At 44.8% G+C, this 22,649-nt stretch overlaps 1 protein-coding gene across 1 annotated transcript in view; it reads left to right on the plus strand.

Moving 5' to 3' along the window:
* AP1B1 (adaptor related protein complex 1 subunit beta 1) overlaps positions 1–22,649 on the plus strand; it is a 313,702-nt gene that overhangs the window by 96,784 nt on the left and 194,269 nt on the right. The window contains exons 9-10 of the mRNA XM_085634510.1: positions 5,729–5,844; positions 21,597–21,762. Coding sequence (XP_085490636.1) covers positions 5,729–5,844; positions 21,597–21,762 — 282 coding nt within the window. The remainder of the gene's footprint in view (positions 1–5,728; positions 5,845–21,596; positions 21,763–22,649) is intronic.

Below are 22,649 nucleotides of genomic sequence, written 5' to 3' on the forward strand. Positions count from 1 at the left end.
GCTATTTGGAAAGGCAGCTCTGTTGGTGGAGATGAGATATTTCAACATAGAAATGCTCTGGGTTCTAATGTAGCTCCCCAGTATGGCAGTTCTGAAGATGTTACTCATATCCTTCCATACTGCAATGCTGTGGGCATAATGTATTGTCTGGACCAGAAATACCAAGGGTTTTAAATCGGATATAGCTTCAAATCCAAAGAAATAATGATTGATAAGCTAAATTATAAAAGGAACATTCTAATTGGATTACTTTCTTGGTTGTCTGGTTCGATGACTCCACATGGATATATGTACTTCTGATGATACTTATTTCTGCAAATTCCTCACCTTTTGAATATCCCAGGAACCAGACTGGATCTGGAAATTTAGCAGTAGCTCTCCTGCACTGGTAGGTGGTGCTGGCTTGCTTCAGTTGAAGTGCAGATATGACATCACTGGCGTCACTTTTTGTTCTGCTCACTTCATCATGGATCTGGAACTTCTCTGAGAAAGTTTTTTTAAATCTTTGTCTTTTTGCAGTGCTTAGGGATGTAATTACTTAAAAAATCAGGCTTTGTCTTGCTGCTCCTTTCCTGGACAGATATTCATTTCATGCCCCCAAGAGGACTGTCTGATGTTTAGAGCGAAGTTTTGACTCCAAATCGTATGACCAGTGCAGTCTAATGCACACCAAAGCATTTAATGGGGTGGGGGGGGGGGAGGGAAGGTGGGGGGGGGGGGGGGTGCATGACGTTTTGTGCTGCTCATGTAGTGTGAATGCTAGTCTTGGGGCCACTTGCACTTCCGGTCAGAGTCCTGCTCTTCTCCATCCTTTAAATTTGATGGAGAAGAAAAGGAAACAACCTCTTACCTATGTCACTCCAGTTCGGGGAGTAGGACCCCTTGGTTTTCTCCACCTCTAGTTGAGTCCTCCCGTGAGCCAGAGCTGGTGGATATCTCTCTGGTGGAAGAACCCCTTAAGATTCCGTCCTCTGGCACAGCACTGACCCCCACTTCCGGCCCCATTGCCAACTCCGATGTGTGCACCCTTGCTGACATACCCGGAATTTCCTGTTCCAATCCTGTGCAATTCCTACATGATATGATGGCACTGTTTAGGACTATGCATTTCCCCGGTCGCACCTGCAGGCCCCATAGAACTGTTTGGGACCCAAATTGAGATCCCGCTGGTGGGATTCCCACTCGCACCAGTTGGCCACTATACTGTGCCGTGTAGCACCCCTCTGGCACAGGATGGAGCCGCCCCAGCACCTAGAACTCTGCCATTAGCCCCTCTCCAGTGCAGATCCTTATGCAGTCGCAGGCTTCTGCCCCTCCTCCAGGTCCTTGACCGCAATCGAAGGCTAGAATCCTGTGGTCCAAAAGTGAGGCGCAACAGCTAGGAAACGGCCAGGTACAGGGAAGTCACACCAATGAAAGAATACTGGCAGGCATTGGAGGACCTTTTTAGGTCCGATTCAGATCCATTTCAAATGCCCTAGTGATCTCAGATGATGATGGTTGCAGTGAAGCAGTCAACTTGCTCCCTTTTGCAGACTGACACTGCAGACAGACTATTTGGCACTTCTGAATGCCAGTGTGCTTGATACCTCTCCAGAGATAGATATGGAGTGTCTTTTGAGGCCAAAACCTCCAGAAGTGTCCATGTTTATGGAGGTTTTGAGGAAGGCAGCAGAGGTACTAGATGTACCACTTCTAACATGCCTAACTCGGATATCTTGACCTGCTTTGTTGGCCTCCGACCCACTTCCCCTGTTTAATGGCTCTCTGGTGCAGCCTATCAAACTGGAATGGGACAACCTGGCATCTGTTTGAAGGGCAGTAGTCTTAAGGCCCACCTTTATAGACTAACTCCAGGAGCTCCTGTCTTCCTCTTTACCTATCCTTTGCCAGAGGGCTTGGTAGTGCAAGACTCGTCCTGCTCAAAGCAAAACCCAGGAGTATTTTCCCCTACACCGCTGGACTGAGTATTTAAGAAGTTTGGGGCTGTGGGCAAAACATGTTTACAGCCAGTAGTCTTGCGCTGAGGTTGATGAGCACCACATGCGTTCTCTTTGTGTCAGATACACCCATGCACTCTTGAGAAATGGAGGGTAAGGTGATGACCATTCTGCTTGACAACCTGAAAGACCATTTTACGGAAATGGTCAGATTTGGCCAGGATGCCTCCAGTCAGATCCTTAAAGCAGGCCTAGATACTGTGGATTCAGTGACCACATCCAGGGGGTCCTCCATTGATGTTTGATTCCTGGTTTAGTTCCATAGACTTCTCAGGTGATGTTCAAGCCAATCTGATTGATATGCTCTTTGATGGCTTTCGCCTTTTGGCAACAAAGTGAATTTATCACTAGAATGGTTTAACTTTGGAAGAGTGATTGCCTAATCTTTGGACCTGCTGTCTGCACCCTGTAATTTTCATAGGAAGTACATACAGGAAGTTTCAAGGGCACTTCAAAGGATCTCCTTACCACCAGCGCCAGCCCTCCTGGCCCATCCAAGCCCAAAGACAGATGGGCCAGCAATTTTCCTCCTCCTTCACATACATGGAAAGCTGCTTTAGTTTCCCCTTAAGGGAACATATGCCATCAGTTGGAGGGAGGGTATCCTCCTTTCTGCAGGCCTGGAAGGCCATTATGATGGACCAGTGGGTCCTACAGATTATAGAATGTAGATATGCTCTTCCCTTCCTATAGGCCCTTCCCCAGATTCCTCCATTCTACTCCCTTCCTTCAGGCGGCCACATTCAGATTCTACAACAGGAGGTAGCCGAGAGGAGCCAGTAGTCAATCGTATAAAATTCAAAGCATTTATTTTTGCCTTTAGGGCACACCCAGGTCAGTGCCCTATTTATTTGAGAAAAAGACTCTCTCCCTCCAAGCAATGTAGATCTCACAGGTTGAATAACCTTTGACTTCTGCAGGTCTCAAATTTCTTTTAAGGCTATATGGGGAGGCAGATATTTTGCGTTCCTGACTTCCAAACTGTGGAACTCACTTCCTGTTAGCCTCTGTAGGGTTTCCTCTGTCTATATCTTTAAAAACAGAAATTAAAAACCTTTCTTTTTGACAAAGTCTAGATTTACCTGCAGTGCTACCGCCTGATCAGTCTCTCTGGTTGTTAGCACCGGGACGCTTCTTATGAAACAGTTGTGTGCTGTATACGTGCCTTTGATTGATTGAGCAGAAGAGTTGGTCCCAGAGTGGATACTGGGGAGGGGAACTATCCTTTTCACTTCCTCATTCTCAGGAAGGTTTGCAGCCTGTGTCCGATCATGCTTCTCAGAGCCTTGAACTGTTACCCATGCAAGGAAAGGTTCAAGATGTTGCCCTGGATCAGGTGCTTTGGACACTAGAAGCAGAGTACATGGTGTCCCTCGACCTACAAGATGCATGTTTCCTCACACCAATCCTGCAGTCACACATGAGATACCTGTGGTTCATGGTATGCTCCAATCACTACCAGTTTATGGCCATTCTGTTTACATTAACATCTCCACCCATGGTCTTCTCCAAAGCGATTTTACTGGTTGTGGCCCATCTGCACTGATTGGGGGTCTTAGTTTCCCTGTACCTGAACGATTGCCTGCTTAAGATGAGCTCATCACAGCTGGTGTCAGACCATCTAAAAGCCACAGCATCCCTGCTGTTCGAGTTGGGATTTTCCATCCACTTGTCCAAGTTGTACCTTGAACCCTCTCACCACCCCCTGTTCAGAAGGGTGGCGCAGGACTCGACATCTTTATGCAATTTCCCTCCTCCCCAGAGAGTCTGGGACATTCAGGACATGTTTTAGATATTGTGGGAGGGAGCTTGTTCTCCACTCCTGATGGTTCTTCACCTGCTGTGTCTGCTGGCTATTTGCATCCTTCTGGTCACTCAGGCATGCTGACACTCGAATTATTTGTCTGCAGTGGGTTCAACACTTTAAGGTCTGACTAAGATCCTCAGACTTCCCTTTGACCCTGCATCGGTTCTGCTTTGGTGGCCGATAGTGGAAAACCTTACATAAGGAAACCTCTTGTCCCCACCGCCAGCAGTGGCCACAGTAGTGATGGATGTTTCCACCTTAGAATGGGGTACACATCTGGAGGAAATGCATTTCAGAATCCTCTGGTCTCCAGATGATCATAAATTGCATTTGAAACCTGGCTCTGAAGGCTTCTCCTTTCCTCCATCACGACTTTTGGCCTGGGCGAAGGTGCATGCAATCTGGCTGATTTCCAGCCATTTGGCACGCTCTCTGAAAACGAGAGTTGGCAGCCTCATCATGCTGAACACTAGTGGTATCCCAATCAAGAGCTAGTTCAGGACCTCTTTGCCCTTTGGGACATGCCTCAGGTGTACATGTTGGCCACTCACTAGGATTCACATAGCCCGTAGTTCTGCACCCTCTTGTTTCTGTTGCAGTGTGCAATGGGGATGTGATTCATTTGACATGGAATTGTCCACTTCATAATGCATTTTCACCATACTCTTGATTCTTCAAGTGTTATCCTGATCACTCCAGACTGACCAATGATCTACTAGATCCTCACAGGACAGTCATTTTCTAGGTTGATTTTGCAAGAGTTCAGATCTGACTATCAGCTCTTAATTGGCTAGGTGGCCAGCAATACAGGCAAGGTGTCCAGAAGAGGTCAATCGATTATCATCGCAATAAAATCTGTTATGGCCTTGCTAAAAAGGCATCTCCAGAAGGAATTTGTGTTCAGTCTACCAGAGCCAAAGCATTGATCTCCGCACTGTCCAGCGGAGTACCGGTGGCAGAGATTAGTTGCATGGAGACTGGGCTTTCCTTCACATATTCACATGGCATTGCTTAGATTCGTAAGTGAGATGGAATGGCCATTTTGCTCGTTCCGAGCTGCATTCGTTTTTGGTAGGACCACTCCTTCCGACCCACCACCTTGGAGATGGTATTGCTGTGAGGAATCTGCAGGTGGGTGTGTCCCTCAGAAGAAAAGTTACTTACCTTAGGGATCTTTCTGGTGGATACTCTGCTGAGCTGCATATTCCTCACCAATCCCGCCCACTTCCCCATACTAAAGGATGGCCATGGGCATCTAGAAGATAATAAGGTTCCAGTTTAGCACTGTTGGACTGCATACTCGCATTCGATCTATGCTGTCCTAGTCTGTACTTAGGGGAAACACAATAGATGAAGAATGGATGTCAGGGTGCTGTCATGTCACATTGCACAGCCAATTATGCAGAGATGGAGCAAGTGCCACCTACCGGCACTGGAGAGCTGTTGAAAAAGTCCACATGCAGTCCTGTGCCTGGGGATGTTCAGAAGGTGATACATCTGCCAGTAGCTAGAGTATCTGCCAGAAATATTGTTACTGAAGGTGCATTCCTTTTTATTTTGGCCTATAACTCCATAAAGATGTATTTTTTGTGTTTATTACTTCAAGCCGGTATGCACATCTACAAATGTTTTGGTTTACTTTTCCCCTCTGAATATTAACCCCAGGGATAATGACTGCTCTAAATTCATATTGTTTTCTATCCCTTGGGTTTATAATCCCAGATGGATGTCCCATCCTTGCACCCCTGATATTTTAATCTCATTGACTGACCCTTTTGGTTTCCGATTCAATGGCCCACATCCACTGCAAACTAAAACTTGTTTTGAGAATTTTCTGTAATGTATGTCCTTTCTGTTTCTAACCATATTCATCTCATGAGGATGTGGAGCCTTACCTTCATTTTATTCTGCTTCTTGGCAGCAATCAGCCGAACGTTGTGTCAGCACCTTACTGGATCTCATCTCAACTAAAGTCAACTATGTGGTGCAGGAAGCCATTGTGGTGATCAAGGACATTTTCCGCAAGTATCCAAACAAGTGCGTACCCTCCAGTTGCAACCATCCCTTCTTCAAGCTGGTCTCTCTCCTGCCTGCTCTTTGTCCGCTTGATGTTATCTCCCACTTTTATTCTCTTCCCATCACACAATCTTACTGTCCTACCCTTAAGCTCTTCTTCTGGCCACCAATAGGTTTGCCTTTCGCCATTCATCATGTGCTTTTTGTGTATTTTTATTAAACCTTCACTCCATTGGATCATTAATATTCATGAAATCTGAATGTCTCAGCCCATGTGGTGAATCCTGAAATAGATGACAGAGGATATTAAATCTGTTCAGTTATGAAAGGGAACGCACTGTAAAGATCAGAGGCGGCAGCCCATCCGGGATTCTAGTGCCACAACCCACCAAAACATTATGACTCACTTTGCAGCTAATTTCTTGCCAAATTACAGCTTTTTAATGAAAACAAATAATCTCACCGATAATTTGTTTGCATGTAAATAGCTGTAATATCACTGTGGCAGCAAAAGAGGGCTCCCTGGCAGTATTTCGCATCTGTGACGGTGGCTGTTACAGCCTGGCATCACACAGGCACTATAAATATTTGAGATGATGCACTAACTGCAGTCAGTGCAGTATGCCCCATAATGGGGTTTTAGATCTTCAATATCTTGCTCCCTTATACCTCATCAGAAGCGATGATAAAGAAAAAAGGGCGGCACCCCTATCGTATCTGATCTTTTGAGTGGACAAATGCTCGGGTTCTGGTGCACGCTTTGGGAATTGTGGGCTTCTGAGGCCTAGAACAAAGTATCTGTCTGAATACCTCAGGTCAGTTTTATTTGCAGCAGCTTCCAACCTCATGTGTATGAGTGAGTACCTATTTATGAGTCTGTCTTCATGCGTGCCAGTTTATGTATATGTATGAGAGTTGGTGAGTGATTGTTGAGAATTTTAGATGTTTTTAGCATCTAGTAGAAGTAGCGAGTGTCACTCATCGTTAATGATTTAGAAATATAAAGTTGCCTATTCACTTTTTGTGCTGCCCTTCTCCAACATAGTCTTTAAAACGTGGAGGGATCTACCACTACACACCAGTCTTCTCACTTCTTGAGTTCTACAAGAAGCTTAAGATCTGGCTTTTCGAAAAGCCCATCCTTGGCGAGGATAAATCTCAACTGTTTAGCGCAAGGATACCCTCGCGGGTATTAGTCCGCTTTACAAATCCACATAACATTGCAAATGTCTTTCAAGGGCAAATGATTTGTGGCAAAACAATCAATCTTCTTTATTGTGTGATTACTTAAAATCATTGAAAAAACTTTTTTTTTTTAAATAGAATGTGCCAATATAAAATATAACCCAGTGATACACAGACCCAGTGGTACTGTTAGGAGCTGGCAACATAGGGAATTAAAATCTTGCACATGTAACATGTATATAAAAATAAACTATGCAAAGGTTTAAAACCGGAGATAACAACATTGTCACATGTAAATTAGGTGTCTGGCAGACCTAGGTAAAAAAGTTAAAATATTAAAAGCTAAGCAAGAGCGCGCTGTGTACATGCATAAAAACAAGGTGAAGAAAACCTTAACGCCTGAGATGTGCCACATGCTGAGCCAAGGAGTTTTAAGAGCATGCATGTGTTTGCAGAATGCGCATAGCCATATTCTAAAAGCTGTGAACTGACATAGCCAAGTACTACCAAGCTGTACGGTAAAGTTTTGCATGCTGGTGGAAGGGACAAAAGTGCAGTGTGCCCAGGAATGAAAGCTCCTCCACATGCTAGAGCCAGGGTGTCAAGCCCTATCTTATCGTGCACGTTCTTGGGGGAGCAAGCTGTGCACTTAAAGTGCCACATGCTGGGTCAAAAAGGCGCTGGCATGCATAGCAATAAAGTCCGAAGTGCTCTGATGTAAGAATTCTTACCACATGCTAAAGCCAGATTATCAGGCTATGTCTATCATAATCCTTCTCACAGTTTTGCCAACAAATTTTAAGTGTCTGTCACCATCAGTGGGTAAGCGTTGCGCAGGAGCCTTCCAGTTTCAGCAAGAAACTTGCCAGTCCATGCTAGTTCCACGGGGACAGGAGCTGTGTAGATATGTCAGCGCCTCTTTGCATGTTCTTATCCCATTCTGCAAAAGAAAATCTTGAGTTTATGTACTGGGCACTGGTGTTTAAGAGTTTCACAGCTACATGATGGCTTCACTGAAATTAAAGATGTTTGTTATCAAACATCTCGCATTAATAAACCCACACTGATTCCAGTGATGGATTTATTAATACATGCACCCAGAGGAGTTTTCACCTCCTTCAAGCAGGATGGCTAATAATTAGCATATCAAGGCAGGAGGCTTCAAAGGCCTCTGCCACCTTTGAAATGCGACTCAACCTTTCCCCAGACTGGGGAAATGCCACCTCCTGCTCCGGGCCCCTTTGGCATCAGGATAGGCATGGAAATTAGCTAGTCAGGAGGCATGCTCACTATCCATTTCCATCCCTAAGGTGGGATACCTGACGTGAATACGAAAACTAGAATTTCACCATTTTGGTTTTTCGTGCAATTAGGTTCAGTGCTTCAGGGTAATGTCCACTTCACTCAAGAAGTGCTCACATAGGGGGTGTAGTCACACTAAAGGGGAGTATCCCATTGACTATCACCTGTCACTCCCCTTAGTGCCCCTAAATTGAGTACTTAGGTCGCACCCCTGATACCCGGAACTCAGATTTGACGGACCCAGAAGAAGAGGACCAAGAAGAGCCGCGAAAATGAGAACTGAAGGCTTGCTGTGTACTTTATGACGTCAAATCCTGCCAGTCTGCACCAGTCTTGACATTCGTGAAGAAACCACTCGTCCAGCAGCTAAGCCTATACATAGAACCCTGGTAGACTGCCAGCCCTTTGAAAATTGCCAGCAGTCTCCCTTGAAGTAGAGGAGCTACTCCCCTGCAGTCCGCAGGCACCAAAACAGCAGAGTCTGGTTTAACGCGCTGCCACTTTCCGGTTGTACCGACACAGCAGCTGCTCAGGAAGAGGTCACCGTGCTCCAAAAGGTCAGATGTGTCTCCCAAGCAAGTGAGAAGGTGCTAGAACCAACCTGAGCTGCACAGCACCAATACCCGGGGACTGGACCCCTTGCAGCAACCAAAGCCTATTAAAGTTCAATCTGGACTCCCGACGACACTGGGCAGCCATCGAGGGACATCTGCACCGCAAAAACCCACTTCCAGAGTGGCCCAGCTGTCCTGATTTTTGCACCCTCACCCGGCGAGAAAGACAACAGCAAGTACTAGCGACGCACCAGCCCAGCCGACCCTACCCCTCTGCACCTGAGCGTCCCGGCCTGGGTTCCCAAGAACCGAATATGCTGCCTTGCTCCAAAGACCGTTGTGAACCGAGCCCCCTGTTGGGAGCTCCCGCCTGTTTGTAGGTGGCCCTCCCCTCTCTCCTTTGGTGGTGTGCGTAAGACTACCAACCCAACCAGCATCTCTGTACCCGGACACCACAGGGCAGGTAAACTCTAACTGCTGATGGTACTTTGGACCACACCCCCCTACCACCTTAAGTCCTGAAGGGGACCCCTGGGAACTTACTGCAAGTATCTGTATACTGCATATGCTTTTTCTCCCATAGGAAAGCATTACGCGTAAAGACTTATTTAGGTGAACATTTTATTTACCTGTGAAAATCGATATTTTTTAAAGGTGCTTACCTTCTTGATAACAAAATTGATATAAAATATGCTTTATTTTTCTAAATTGGTCTCGGATTTACTCTTTGAGTGAGTGTCTGATTTATTTCCTCTGTGACTACCACATATGCTTTGCACTACCCTCTAATGAGCGTAAACTGCTCACCCACACTACACAAAAGACCCCATTTAGTGTTATCATTTTTGGTTCTGTTAACCAATAAGGGTTGCCTGGACTCTGCACAGTGTACCTCGTTTTGGTACACTATATAGAGAGAGCCAGCTTCCTACACTGAGCACGAGCTTCCTCACCAACTTGAGCCTGGGTAGTAGAGCAAGTGTCCAAAAGTCACACTCTGGGTCATTTCCCTGCCAGGTGGACTGAGGTCCAGCACTGGATGGCCATTGTGTCCCCCATGATTCAAAGCTCTGTCATTGGGACAGTATGGTTCACTTTTGACTTTCACCCTATCCTCAATCTCGCCATTTGAGGCTAGAAATACTTTCACCCCTTAACAAAATCCAAATATATTTTCAGTTTATGTACCCCCAAATATTATCTTTTCAGTGAAACCTTTTAAGCACAGTTGTCAAAGTTTAATATGCACTAGTTCTTACATACAAGAAGTGCTATAGTGTCACCAGTTAAAGTATATAAAATGTATTTGTTTTCTTAGAAAAAAATTTGAGTCAAAAACTTGAAAAAAAAAATACAAATGTATATATATTTTTCAACATTCATTCAAATAATTTTCCACAATAGAAATGTTATCTCTCCGATCCAGTAAGAGAGAGACAATCGTTCATCTTTCTTTTGTAACATACGATCATTTGGCATGCCTTTTGCATTCTTGTTGTGATGGTTGTCTGCTCAGTGATTAACCTTCAAGAGCCTCTATTCTGTAGAGTATAATTTATTATGATTTAAAAATATCTAGAAAGCAAATGCATTTGGATTGATTTTTACTCTGATACTTTAACTTGAACTTCACTAGGGCAAAGTCGTTTTCATCAACTTTAAAGAAGGATGGAAGTCATTATTCATAGCTATTGAATTCAAGAGAAACACAGAAACACTAAGAAGAACATGTAGCTCATAAATACGTCTAGCACTCTGTTGTCAGTAGCTTGAAAAATCCTTTGTGATAAATTAAGCCGTTTTTTTGAGAGATGCACACTTTCAGTTTCATTGTGTACTGTCAGTGTGCCAAATCTGGAGTTATTTTAATACATTTAGACATTATCTGGTTGGTCTGTACAAAGCAATGCTGCAGAATTGTTGAGTAAGTCTCACCACAATCCATATTCCAAATTAACACAAATGTCAATTGAAGGATTAATACATTTCCTTTCAGAGTTTAGTCAATATTACCATACCTCAGTGCCAGGTTGTCCATTGTGCTGACCTCTCAGAGGACTCATTGACACATTGTATCTTATCAGAGACCGTATACCACTGAACCTCAGTACAGGCCATTACCCATAAACTAAATAAAATTGATAGCTTTGGAACATTTGCTGGTAGTGACTTCTAGTTAGAACTGTTGACTGAGAAGGTATGGTCATTCTTGGATCAACCCATAGCTGAGTAACTGATGTTGGAATGGTCATGGGTGACAATGTGACAAAAAAATCAAGAACCTATATACTGTTTGCCAGTCACTTCCACGAAATAAATAGACTCACTTGGGGGGCATATGGCAGGTGGATATATTTCAGAGAAAGGCTTTTCAAACTTTCGAGGTCCTTAAGACTGAATATAATCTTCAAGAAACCAAGTGTTTCCAATAAATGTAAGTTCACCATTGGGTCGGCAATGGGAGACCATAGCGCTAACCTATTCAAAAACGCTTGAAGGAGCTTGGAGAGTTGACTCGCACAATATCACACAAGTTTGAGGGTTTCATAATTCCATAGGGGTGGGCAAACATCGCTTTCAGTTAGTGAGGAAAAATAACTTGTGGCACCTCAGCTTGAGGGTGAGCAGAGACCACGTTGTAAGGAGTAATAATTTTGCCTTGCACATAGGAGATACAAAGCAAGATCCATTAATGTGAAATAACACACCGGTGCAGGAGCACAGAATTGACAGAAGCTAGACTGAACACTTTTGGAGATGGTGTGGAGGGAAGGGGGCTATCTCACATTTTTAATGAGCCTGTCCTATGGTGGAGGCTTCTATAACTAGATACCTGAGACAATGTGGGAGGTGACTGGCTTGAGAGAAAGGGTGCCCTGAGGTACTTGTGCTGGAGAATCCATACAATGGAGTGTATCCTTTGCATTCAAAAGTATGTAAAACGGTCTTGCACATGCCAGTAATGGCTAAGCATGTGATCCTGGCATTGTGTTGGAATACTCATTCCCTGTCTATAGAACTTTGGCTCGAGCTAATATGGAACTTCCTTAGAATGGAAAAGCAGTAATATAGTAGGCAAAGAAGAGAGTGTGACAGTTTTAGCCAGTGTATCTAGCACTAGACTTCAGGAAACTGCAACGCTTCAAAAGATGGAGTGTCCTGTACAGCATGTAGAGTAAGCTTTGAAGGTAAAGAGGGCTGAAAGTAAGGTTGGGCACAAATGGAGATCTCCTTGCTACCTTGATGGAAAGTTTCAATTTCATAATAGACCTGGAGGTCAAGATTATTTATTTGTCTCTTCCCTTCCTTAAACAGTAGCCCACATCCTCTTTCTTCTCTGAAATTCATCCTCCAGACAACCGCCCACAATTGTTCTATTTTTGATATGCTCCTGGTAATAATAATACAAAACATAATGTTACACCAAGACCCCCTTTAACATGGATCCCATATATATATTAAATGTGCCATTGGCCATAAAAATGTTGTAAAAAATCAGAATCCATCTACTTACTCTTTAATGTACTGCTCTTCCTTATGGTCTGCAAACTGAAAGAACATGAAAGCTGGGAAATTTTGCATGTGTCAGGACCCAAAGTGCGATTATGAAAGTTCAAAGCTTGCTATCCACTAAGGAAGTTTCACCCTACACTGGCTCGAAATATAACTGTTTAAAAGAAGAATCAGATGCACAGTCCACAGCATTCATTTTGTCCTCTAATTGACCTCCTACTTGAAAACGCTTTTGAAGCATAGCTCATCTCTCTGTATGAGCTTCAAAAACTGCCATATCAATATTGGCTTTCTGCAATGGAGGGTGAGGAGAACACAGAGAATCGTTTCCCTACTGGAAATGCCCAGAGATTGCAGATCCAAACTCTCAGCTTGTACACGTTTTAACACCACCCCCAAATGTAGGACATTTTGGAAAGCCTGGTAAGAGATTGTACGATTATGCAAATATTGCTGGCAATTTTAAACATGACCTCATCTGAGATGAACATGTCCTGTGTCCGCTCATCCCACAGAAAACTAGACTCAAAAACAAGGGTAGATTTTTTGAGTACCCTCCTTGACAAGTATTCATTCCTGAGTCAAATTGTTCACATTCCAAACTTGAAAATATCTGTTTTTCTGTGGGGAATATTTTGTTTACCAGTATACTGACAATAGGAAGTGGTGGTAAACCACCAATTGTTGAACTCCCTGAGATTGATAATAAGTTGGTGGTCCTTGTCTTTTTTTCTCTACCTGGAACAAATTGCACAGGACATCCCTGACATGAAGGTTTGGTACTATGACCCGTCAATTGGCATTGCCTAAGAAGATGAGCACTTCCTGACAGTGTATCTGCTGGCATCAGGCTACCAGATTATTTTGCCTCATCAGCTGTAGCTAGGATCTTGGTAAGAGGTTCCAGAATATCCGGGCATTACCACCATAATCTATTGATGCCGTTCTTTGGATCCTTAACAACTTGGCCAGAAGATGGCTATAATTCCACAAATTTATTTAGGTCTTTTACAGGACGCTTTACTGAAATGTCTGCTGCCTCTGACAAACAGTCCTCCAAAGGAAGAATCTCTTCCTACTGGGTGACTTTAAAGTGATGCATAATGGGTAGCGCCGTGTCTTAGTATCAGCATTCACTGTGACTGCTATCACTCCTGTATGCTGTGTCCAGTCACTGTGTTAATACCAAGACTCCAGTGTTTACCCTGTAGTTGTATATTCTGACAGCACAGGATGTAATACTATGAGGCAGCACGAGGCAGGTTGTAATGCTATAGAGTGCTCCAACACAGCATAGGACCATGTCCTAGCCAAAGGAATGCGGTTCCAAGGGTACTCATCCCGGCACTCATCCCAAGGAATTATTATGTTAATACCACACTGCAAGCCAATATGACTGTGACTTTCTGGCACTTGTATGTCTGGGATACAGGCACTCAGTAAGCCTACAAGGTAAACAATTTTATAAATGAATCCACCGCTAGCAGTACTTCCTAAACTGGTAATAAAAAAATTAATCAACAAAGTTGCAAGATTGTTGTTATCATAACTACTATAAGACAGTAAAGAAGTTACTGATCTGCTGCTGAGCAGCGTAGAAAGGATTATATAATGAGTTACGGATGTTGATTGAATGCTTATTTATAGACTACCTAATTTCCTTGAGTTTCTGTGAAATTAAATTTTGGGGTTCTCGCAGTCCTTTTTCTGTTAAGGCTGCTGATCAATAAAACAAAGAGTGAAGTGTATATTGCTTGTCTCTGGTCCTGGCACAGTATTGGAACATAGTTGAGTAATCGGGGGCAAACACTAAGGAACTCAGGGATAGACAGTGATGGGGAAGGAGTGGGGCGTTGTTGGCAGATTGGGAACATGGAGGTTTTGGTTTTTGTGGTTAGATATGATAAATATACAGATTTCTTTTCAAGATGGTAATGTTCATCTTAAATGCGATAAATCTTCAGTAAAAGCCAGCCAAACTTGAATATCTCTCCGATTGGCTGTCCGAGTTTTGTTGCCTGTTGATGTACTATGTGGGAAAGAGTCTTTGAATGAGACGTAACTAGGTGCATAGAGTCTTACTTTAAATACTGTTATCATCTATCATATCAACGTCATTCCAGTTATTTGTGGATTAAAGGGTTGGAGCACAAACTCTTGAGCTGACTTTTAGATTTGGCATGCCCTACTTCAAATCTCTTTAGGTGATGGTGCATCTTCTTGGCACCCATTTTTAAAATTGTATTACAAGGTATGCTAGTAAAGAAAATGATATGCGTCCTCTCCAAAATTGAGAGTAACCCTAACATCCTCCAACCGTGATTATATTGACTGGGGGCCCCTGTTTCTTCCTACTCTTAATACTGTCAAGATCGTGTGTAAGATGAAGATTTTTGACATCACTGTCATCCTAGTTTTAAAATAGTTGCTTCTGTTGTGGTAGAAAAGTTAAAAAAGGGAAACGTCACTAAAATACCAAGATTAACATGGATGTGTCAAGAAAATGCCCTGTTGGAGAACCTGTGATAAAACTAAGCAATGTTTTCTTTTGCTTCTCTGGAAACCCTTGCTTACAAATATTGGGGCCACAGCAAAGCAAATTACCAAAGCTGGTGGTCTAGGTTGACATTTGCAAAACGTCTAGATTTTGTTGTGGACAAGTTTTTTGCAAAGATTGATTGCACATGTTTTCCCTCTGCCTCTGTTCACTAAGGTGGTGCAGAAATGATGAATTTCCTTGGTGGACCTAATCTTTCTGGTGTTATGGGGATAAGGAAGGATTTGGTAGTTGGACCTGAACCCTATTTCTGACATCATTCAAACTAACAGCCTGTTTTTCCTGGAAGGTTGAGCTAGCTGCCATAAAACCCAGCATCAATGAGCAATGCAGCTTGGCTCACGAGGCCTCGGGTGTTTACAATATGTATTTCTTCAGAATGTATGAAGATGCTTAAAGACCGTTACAAAAAGAACGATTGATGGACAGAATGCAGAACAATGTCATACATTCACCTCAGTACAGAGATCTGGGCATAAATCCATCGTTTTTTTGCTCACCATGCCATTCCAGTTTGGACCCAGCCATATGCAAATCAGTCTTGACCCTGTGCCCAATGGGAACAGTCCAGCCCGAACTGCCAGGCCAGGTCCTCCCTGGACTGGAAACAAGCATCCTAGGACCGGTTTCGGGGTTTCACCCCTCTTCAGCCAGACGTGAGTCCCGTGCTCTCCATGCCACTGGAATCAAGTTATCCTGGCTGAAGAGGGGTGAAAACCTGAAACCGGTCCTAGGATGCTTGTTTCCAGTCCAGGGAACCATACATGACATATTCTTAAGACTTATGGAACACAATTGTAGCTGAAGCACAAATACTACATTGCATGTCTCATTTTTTGTGTAGATAGTGTTTTGCTGGCATTCCTATAATGTGACTGCATGCCTTTGATTTGCTTGGAAGTCTGGTCTGTACCATGCTTATCCCTTTTGTGTGTCCTTGACCGTGATGTCCTCTTTGTGCTATGCCTGCTTTTAGATGTGCTCCATGCACCTGCTGCATCTTTTCCTTATGTCTGACATATTATCTCTGAATTTTGCTGATGCCTGCATGATGTTCTCCTCTGCATACTGCTTTCTGCAAATCACTGGCATCTGCTACCTGCCCATTGCCATCCTCTACCCTTGTATTTAGTTTATCCAGTGGTCAATTGAACCGCTTTGGCCCCCGGTAGATCCCGCAATGCCTCACGGATCTCCTCTATAGTTAGCTGTGCATCCAGCTCTTTCTTCCCCGCCTGCGGGAGGCGCGTCCGCACTAGTCCCCTTAAGAGTGGCACATAGCGGTCCGCCCGGACTGACGGGTCAGCTGCTTGAACAGTTCCCGTATGTCTGCCCTGGTATATGCCCTGCCCCCCACGAAGTTGCTCAAGCATGTCGTCAGTGGTGGCCAGGATGCGGCCGGATTGATCCCCTTTGGCTTGGAGCCGCTGACGGTAACGGCAGAGCGTGTATTTGTCCAATCTTTCCCATATGTCACATATTAGCGTGTGTAGCATCCGCTCGCAGTCGCCGGTTGACTGGTGAGTCTGATCCCCTGCCTGATCCTCCACTAGAGCATCCTCCCCATCCCGTAATTCCCGTTGCAATTGATGGCGAACCCCGCATGTTAATCCCATACCTACGCCTCACAAAACCGTTTTCATTCTCCCATTCCATGGCTCTGCTCAATGTACCCTCTCATTTGAGGTTCATATAGTGCCTGGGACAGTGTCTCTCTCTCCACCTGATCTTCCAATATGTCGGCTGGCATCCTCCACATCCAAGGCACCTGGATGAGGGCGTTCCATTTTACCACATAGGTTATTGGGGCGTGATCCGACAGAAATCGGGCATCCATGTCACTAACTGTCCAGTTAGCTATGTGTATTATGCGTGGATCAATAAAATGTAAAAAGCTTCTGAGTCAGGTGCCTTTCACGGCAAGCATCCCGTAGACCCAACTCCCTCATCACTTCTGGAATCTTTTTAGTCCTCTGTGGTTTGTACCACATCTAGGCGGGTGTCTGTCCAGGTCAGGGTCTAGCATGCAGTTGAAGTCTCCCAACCACAGTAGTGGCGCATCAAGTTCTGCAGTAGTTAGGTCTCGCATGGATTGAAAAACCGCAAATTTGTCTGTGTTTGGAGCGTATGTATTCAAGATAGTGATATCACGGCCATCTAATGTACCTCGCAGAAGCACATATTGGCATTTCACATTTGCCTCCATAAATGTAAGGGTGAACTGCGTGCCCGGGGCCACCCACACCAGAGTACCCCTAGCAGAAAAGGTGTAATGAAACATCTGTCTCCTCCACTTCTTTGCCACCCTGGCGGCCCTGTGTCATCCAGGTGTATTTCCTGCAGATAGGCAGTTGAGACATGATGCCTTTTAAGAAAGGAGAGCACCAGAGCACCCTATAGCCCTTAGTGCATGAACCCAGTTCCATGACATTCCAGCTTAGGAACCTAACCTTTGTTGCCATGCCTGTGTAGCATAGAATTCAAACTTCGCGCACACATCTGGCCATTGCTCGCCATCTCTACCCGCTGGACACCCGCTGCACACCCTCAGTTCTCACAACAACAAACAAATTCAGTAACAAAACTCCCCACCCCCACTCAGACAATGAACATGCAACTGCACAGTCGTTAATGCCCACCCCATGTTTGTGCCAGAACGTGTGCAACTTCTCTAGGTGCCCAACAGAGGCTAATGGACTCCTCAGCGCAACGAGCGTACCTGCCAGGCCTGCCTAACAACAAATTAGCAGTTACTTTCCAATTGATGAAGGCAATGTATTCTCAATATTGTCTGGATCTCAACCACAGTCGTTCCCCACAGTCATCCGCCGTCAGGCCCATTGTCTGCGGCAGTTCTTCCCTGTCCGGCACCACTAACGCAATTGGTGACCCTGGGCTCCCCGAGCCTACCATCCCCAATAGCATGGTCCCATCATCACCCACGGTGACCATTGGCTCCTCCTGCAAAGCCATGCCCCATAACTCCATTGGATGGTCTTTTTTGTTGCGTCCCTTTGTTTGAGCGAGTGCCCCATCTCTGACCGTGTTGTGCACGAGGAGGGGAAGGCGTCTCCCTGAATCTGCAGCCATTCACACACCTCCGGGGTCTCAAAGAAGTGGGCCCTGCTTTCTGCCAGAAATTTCTATTTTGCAGGGTAGAGGAGCAGTTGTAGATCCCGTTGCTACCGCTTGACCCCCCCCAAAAAACATCAGTTCTTGTACCTGTTTGTTGTAGTCCGGATATATAGTGATTTTATTGTTCTCATGGCTGAGGTCCTGCCGTTCCCTGGCTGCTCGCAGGATGCAGTCCCTGTTCCAGTAATTCAGCACTTTTGCTATAATGGCCAGTGGCTCTGCACCCAGGGGGGACGGCACCGGGGCCATGTGTGCCCTCTCCAAAACAAACAATTCAGACAGTCCCGAGGGTGCAAGTCAGAGCATATCCATTTCTCCAGAAATTGCTCTACCAACCCTACTGTAATGTAGGCTGGAGTTGGAATAGTAAATCATACTATTCCTAAGTCCAGCGCCCTCCAGCGCAAGACGTTGTAACAACTTGCGTTGTAATGCCTGCGTTGTAAAGGTGTCGCGGTGTAAACACAGCGATGTAACGTCTTATATTCGTAGCCAGCAGCTCAGTATGGAAGGGCTTCCGTTTTTGTCAACATCTCCTCCTCCCAACGCCCAACTGTCTCGTTATGTGCTGCAGCAGGTGGCATGGGGTACTGTGTAATTGTATAGACTCCTGTCAATTGTGCTGTTTTATCTTTGCCCATCGCATCGGTCCTGTGAAGTTCCCCTGCTACGAGGCCCCCGCAACCGCCCTGCCCAACCAGGCGTCGAACGATCCCCGGTCCGGGCCCCACCAGGTGCCCCTCTCACCAGCCTCTCTCACTCTAGACCTGTCCCTGCCCGGGTCCGTCTGCAGTGCAGCTGGTGGATGAAGCCAAACCCTACCACTGGATTCCCCCCCGACCTAGACAGGCCGTCTAACATCCGGGCGTGCATTCTCCACGGGCTTCAGGTGTTCATGCTGCCTTCGTGGAGTTACTTTCCGCATTCACACGCCCAAGGACTACACTCTTCCTCAGCAGCTCATTGCTTTCTCGGGGGCTGACCTACCTTGGCCTTTAACAGGCAGTCTGAGTGCACAAACAGGGCTCCCCCCTAAGTAGCTGCCAATATTGATGTTCCCCAATACCTGGGAACGCCTAATTCCTCAGGAGATACACGTGTGCCAGTGCTCTCGTACTTTTCTCCAGGGCCTTGTGTTGCTTCAGTGCAGGTCTCTTGCCCATCCGTCAGCAGCTAAGCATTCCCCCCGGCCAAGGCCTTTTGGGTCGGGTCACAGGATGGTGCAGGGGGCCCCACCATAAGGAGGCGTCCCTCCAAGGACCACTAACTCCCCACAGACTTGGTCACCGGGCTGGATCACAGGCCCTCCCAACAGCACTTGCTCTTTCACTCAATCCCCGCCCGGTACCTGCAAAGTCCCAGCAGTGCACAGCTACCCCACTTCTTCGGTAGGGGCCTGCCTTCCTCAGAGGTCCAGGTCGCCACATGATGGCAGCCTGCATCCACGGCATTCCTCCACTTCAATTCTGGCAAGGCCTGAGCAGACCCCCCCTCCCCCCCCCCCCTCCTCAGCTCTACCGGTCCTCCTTCATTATGAGTCAATTTTTATCCATTTTCGATATTGAAAGATCTCCTTGAAGGGTCTTAGGTTTGTCATTAGGCTGAATCATCACTGTGAGTGCCATTAGTATAATTATAGTAGGTATCACGTTCATTTTGAATTTCAAAGCTTTTTGCTTCTGCCTAGTTTTGCAGGATGAAGTGTGGTAGCTATGGGACTGAAGGGAGCCCAAATGGTGGATTGGTGATGGTGTGTTGCTGGGGCATCAATGTGGCAATGAAATCTGGAGGTATCAGAGTTATCAGAGTGTGGGAAAGATGTAGGCAGGTCAAGTGAGGATTCTCTTGTCTGGTGTATTTGCCGAATGGTTGTGCTGTGTATGAGATCGGCCTATTCATGGGTGGTTGCTTTCTAGTGATTAGATTATATCTGTAGTAAACTTGAAAAGAGTGCTTTTCCATCTTTGTGTGATGTTAATACTTTCAGAGTACTAGAAAACGGAGGCCTAGTACTATCTATTACTTAAAGTATCTAGGATCAAGAAGACTGGTTTTGACTCCTCATAAACATTAAGCTATAATTAATTGATGTTATCACTTGGTCACTAGATCCATTGCTGGTAAGGTTTAGTGCCTTGGCCAGTCCACTTGTGACTCCAGGAGCTCCAGCAGTGACAACTAAGTACTGTAGATTTCTTTAGGAATCCTAGCCTTGTGGGAGTCGTCAGGCATGTAAATGCTGGTTTAAACTTTGAGAAAGCGGATTGTGTGATTTTCAGTATTTAGAATTGTCAGCCCATAAAAATCCTCATTTGGTTGTATCAATGAGTTGTTGTAGTGCACACTTTGATTAAAAATATTTGTTTGGTGAGGTCAAGACATGACCCAGGGTTCTACAGATTTGAGAGATTTATTGGGAAGCAAACAGTGCTGTGTTACATGCTAGAGACCCAGGCAAAGTTTTTTTATATATATATATATATATATATATATATATATATATATATGTATATATATATATATATATATATATATATGTATATGTTATCGAGTGTACTTGGCAATAGTAATTTTTCATGAATTGATGTTATGTCTTTGTGGTTTAGGTGGTGTTGGGTTTAGAGTGTGGATGGTTAATGGTGTAGCATATAGGTGGTCTATGTTTTAAAAGGTGCAAATTATTGAGTGTTTAGGGTGTAACATTCAGACTTTTGAGTCCAGCTCCGTGTTCCTTAAAAAAAAAAAAATTGATCCATGCACCAACATGCGTTGCCAGAGCTGCACTTATTTGCAGAGGCTTTAAATCTGAAACATGTTTTCCTCTCCGCCTCATACTTTGCCCCTATAATAGCAGTGCATTTTGATTCCAGTAGCACTGAAGTGCCAATACGCAAAACTGTAATGAATGGTTCGAACAAATAGGCAAAAGGAAAGGGGAGATGAGGGAGAGACGCAGAAGGGAAGGGTTGTCTGGAAACACCGGTTCTTTCAGAGGGACATTTCGAATTTCTAAGTACAGAACATACCATTTTCTTAAATATATATTTTTCCTATCCCTCTGAAGTCCATTGGCCTCTGTGCCTGTCCATAGGGAAGCCTTCAAACTTTAAAGTTTTATAGCTAGATGGAGAGTCTGCCTCGGTCTTTCAACTCTTTTAAGAAAAGATTCAGGCACACTGACTGAGCACAGAGCAGCAGTCTTTGAAACTGGTTATTTTACTTTATATACATTTTTTTAAACTCCTACTTCTAAATGCCAGTTCACAGCTCATCTGAATCATGTCATTTGAGAGCTGAAAAGCATGAACATTTGTTTTCCACAAACTGTGTGTGTGTGTTGGGGCACATTCTGCACCCCTGATTTGTTCCAGGTGATGGACTCTCTATTATTGTTATGCCTGGCTGGTTCTTATACATCGTGCATTCTGCTCAACCATTCTACCTGTTCCCTGTGTTAGCTGTTTGTGCATCGCTCGTGCCTTGCCTGTCCCTACACTTTGTTCACCTCTGGTGTACTCCTTTCATAGGTATGAAAGTGTAATTGCTACACTCTGTGAAAACCTGGACTCGCTGGATGAGCCTGAGGCCCGAGCAGCCATGATCTGGATTGTTGGGGAATATGCAGAGCGGATTGACAATGCGGACGAGCTCCTGGAGAGCTTCCTGGAAGGCTTCCATGATGAGAGCACACAGGTGACTTGGATGAGTGAATGGGGCAACGGCCAAGTATAAGCAGAGGACAGAGAAGCGCGGATTCTGTGTTTTTGACCATAGAGAATGACACATGCCTTTCTGCTATCCATGCCAAACTCTCTCACAACTCTATGGCCTTTTTCTTTTCAAGGTTAAAATATTTTCCAAGCCTGTACACTGCTTGGAGATTTAGTTTCTTGAGTTAGTGAATCTGATTGCTTATCCATCTTCTTCAATCTTTATCAATTGGAGGCCATCATCTTAATGTTTCCCTATCGTGAGCTGGGGCAAGGGTAAAAGGTTTGGTTTTTGTAGTCTTTTGAATAGTTCATATTTGATAATTGCATTCCTTGGATTACAGTAGTCCATTAGCCCCTTAGCCTAATTCAAATGACTGGATAAGATTAAACTCTTTAAGAACTAGGCAGTGCATACAACTCATAAATGTATGATATTTTAGAGCCATTAAGTCAAATTTGAGAAAGAGAAAACTGTTAGTTTCCCATGGATGTTTTACCAACCCACAGTCTCTCTGTGACCATCATTTTCTTGGTTGATTGCTTCAATGTCTGGCTGCATTTTCCTGCTTTGGCCACCAGAAGAGGAGACACTCCATACTCTCCCTAGAGCCAACATTTTGTGGATCATCAAAAAACTAAAGAGGCCGGCAAACTACTATTGGGCAAACGTATCACTAAGAGTCTAACCTCTACCATGGTACTGATCTCCTTCCAGATTGAGGCCATTGTTTGGGAATCCTTCTCGTCCATTTTACTTTTTTCTTAACGCCTAGTGTAGCTCATCGCTGTCAATGTGATAACAGGCAGTCCTAAGGATAGAGACTGAGAGGCAGTTCTGGCCCGCCAAACCTGCCTCAGCTGCCTCCC

Source organism: Triturus cristatus, chromosome 11 (assembly GCF_964204655.1).
Source record: "Triturus cristatus chromosome 11, aTriCri1.1, whole genome shotgun sequence".
Classification (NCBI taxonomy): Eukaryota; Metazoa; Chordata; class Amphibia; order Caudata; family Salamandridae; genus Triturus; species Triturus cristatus.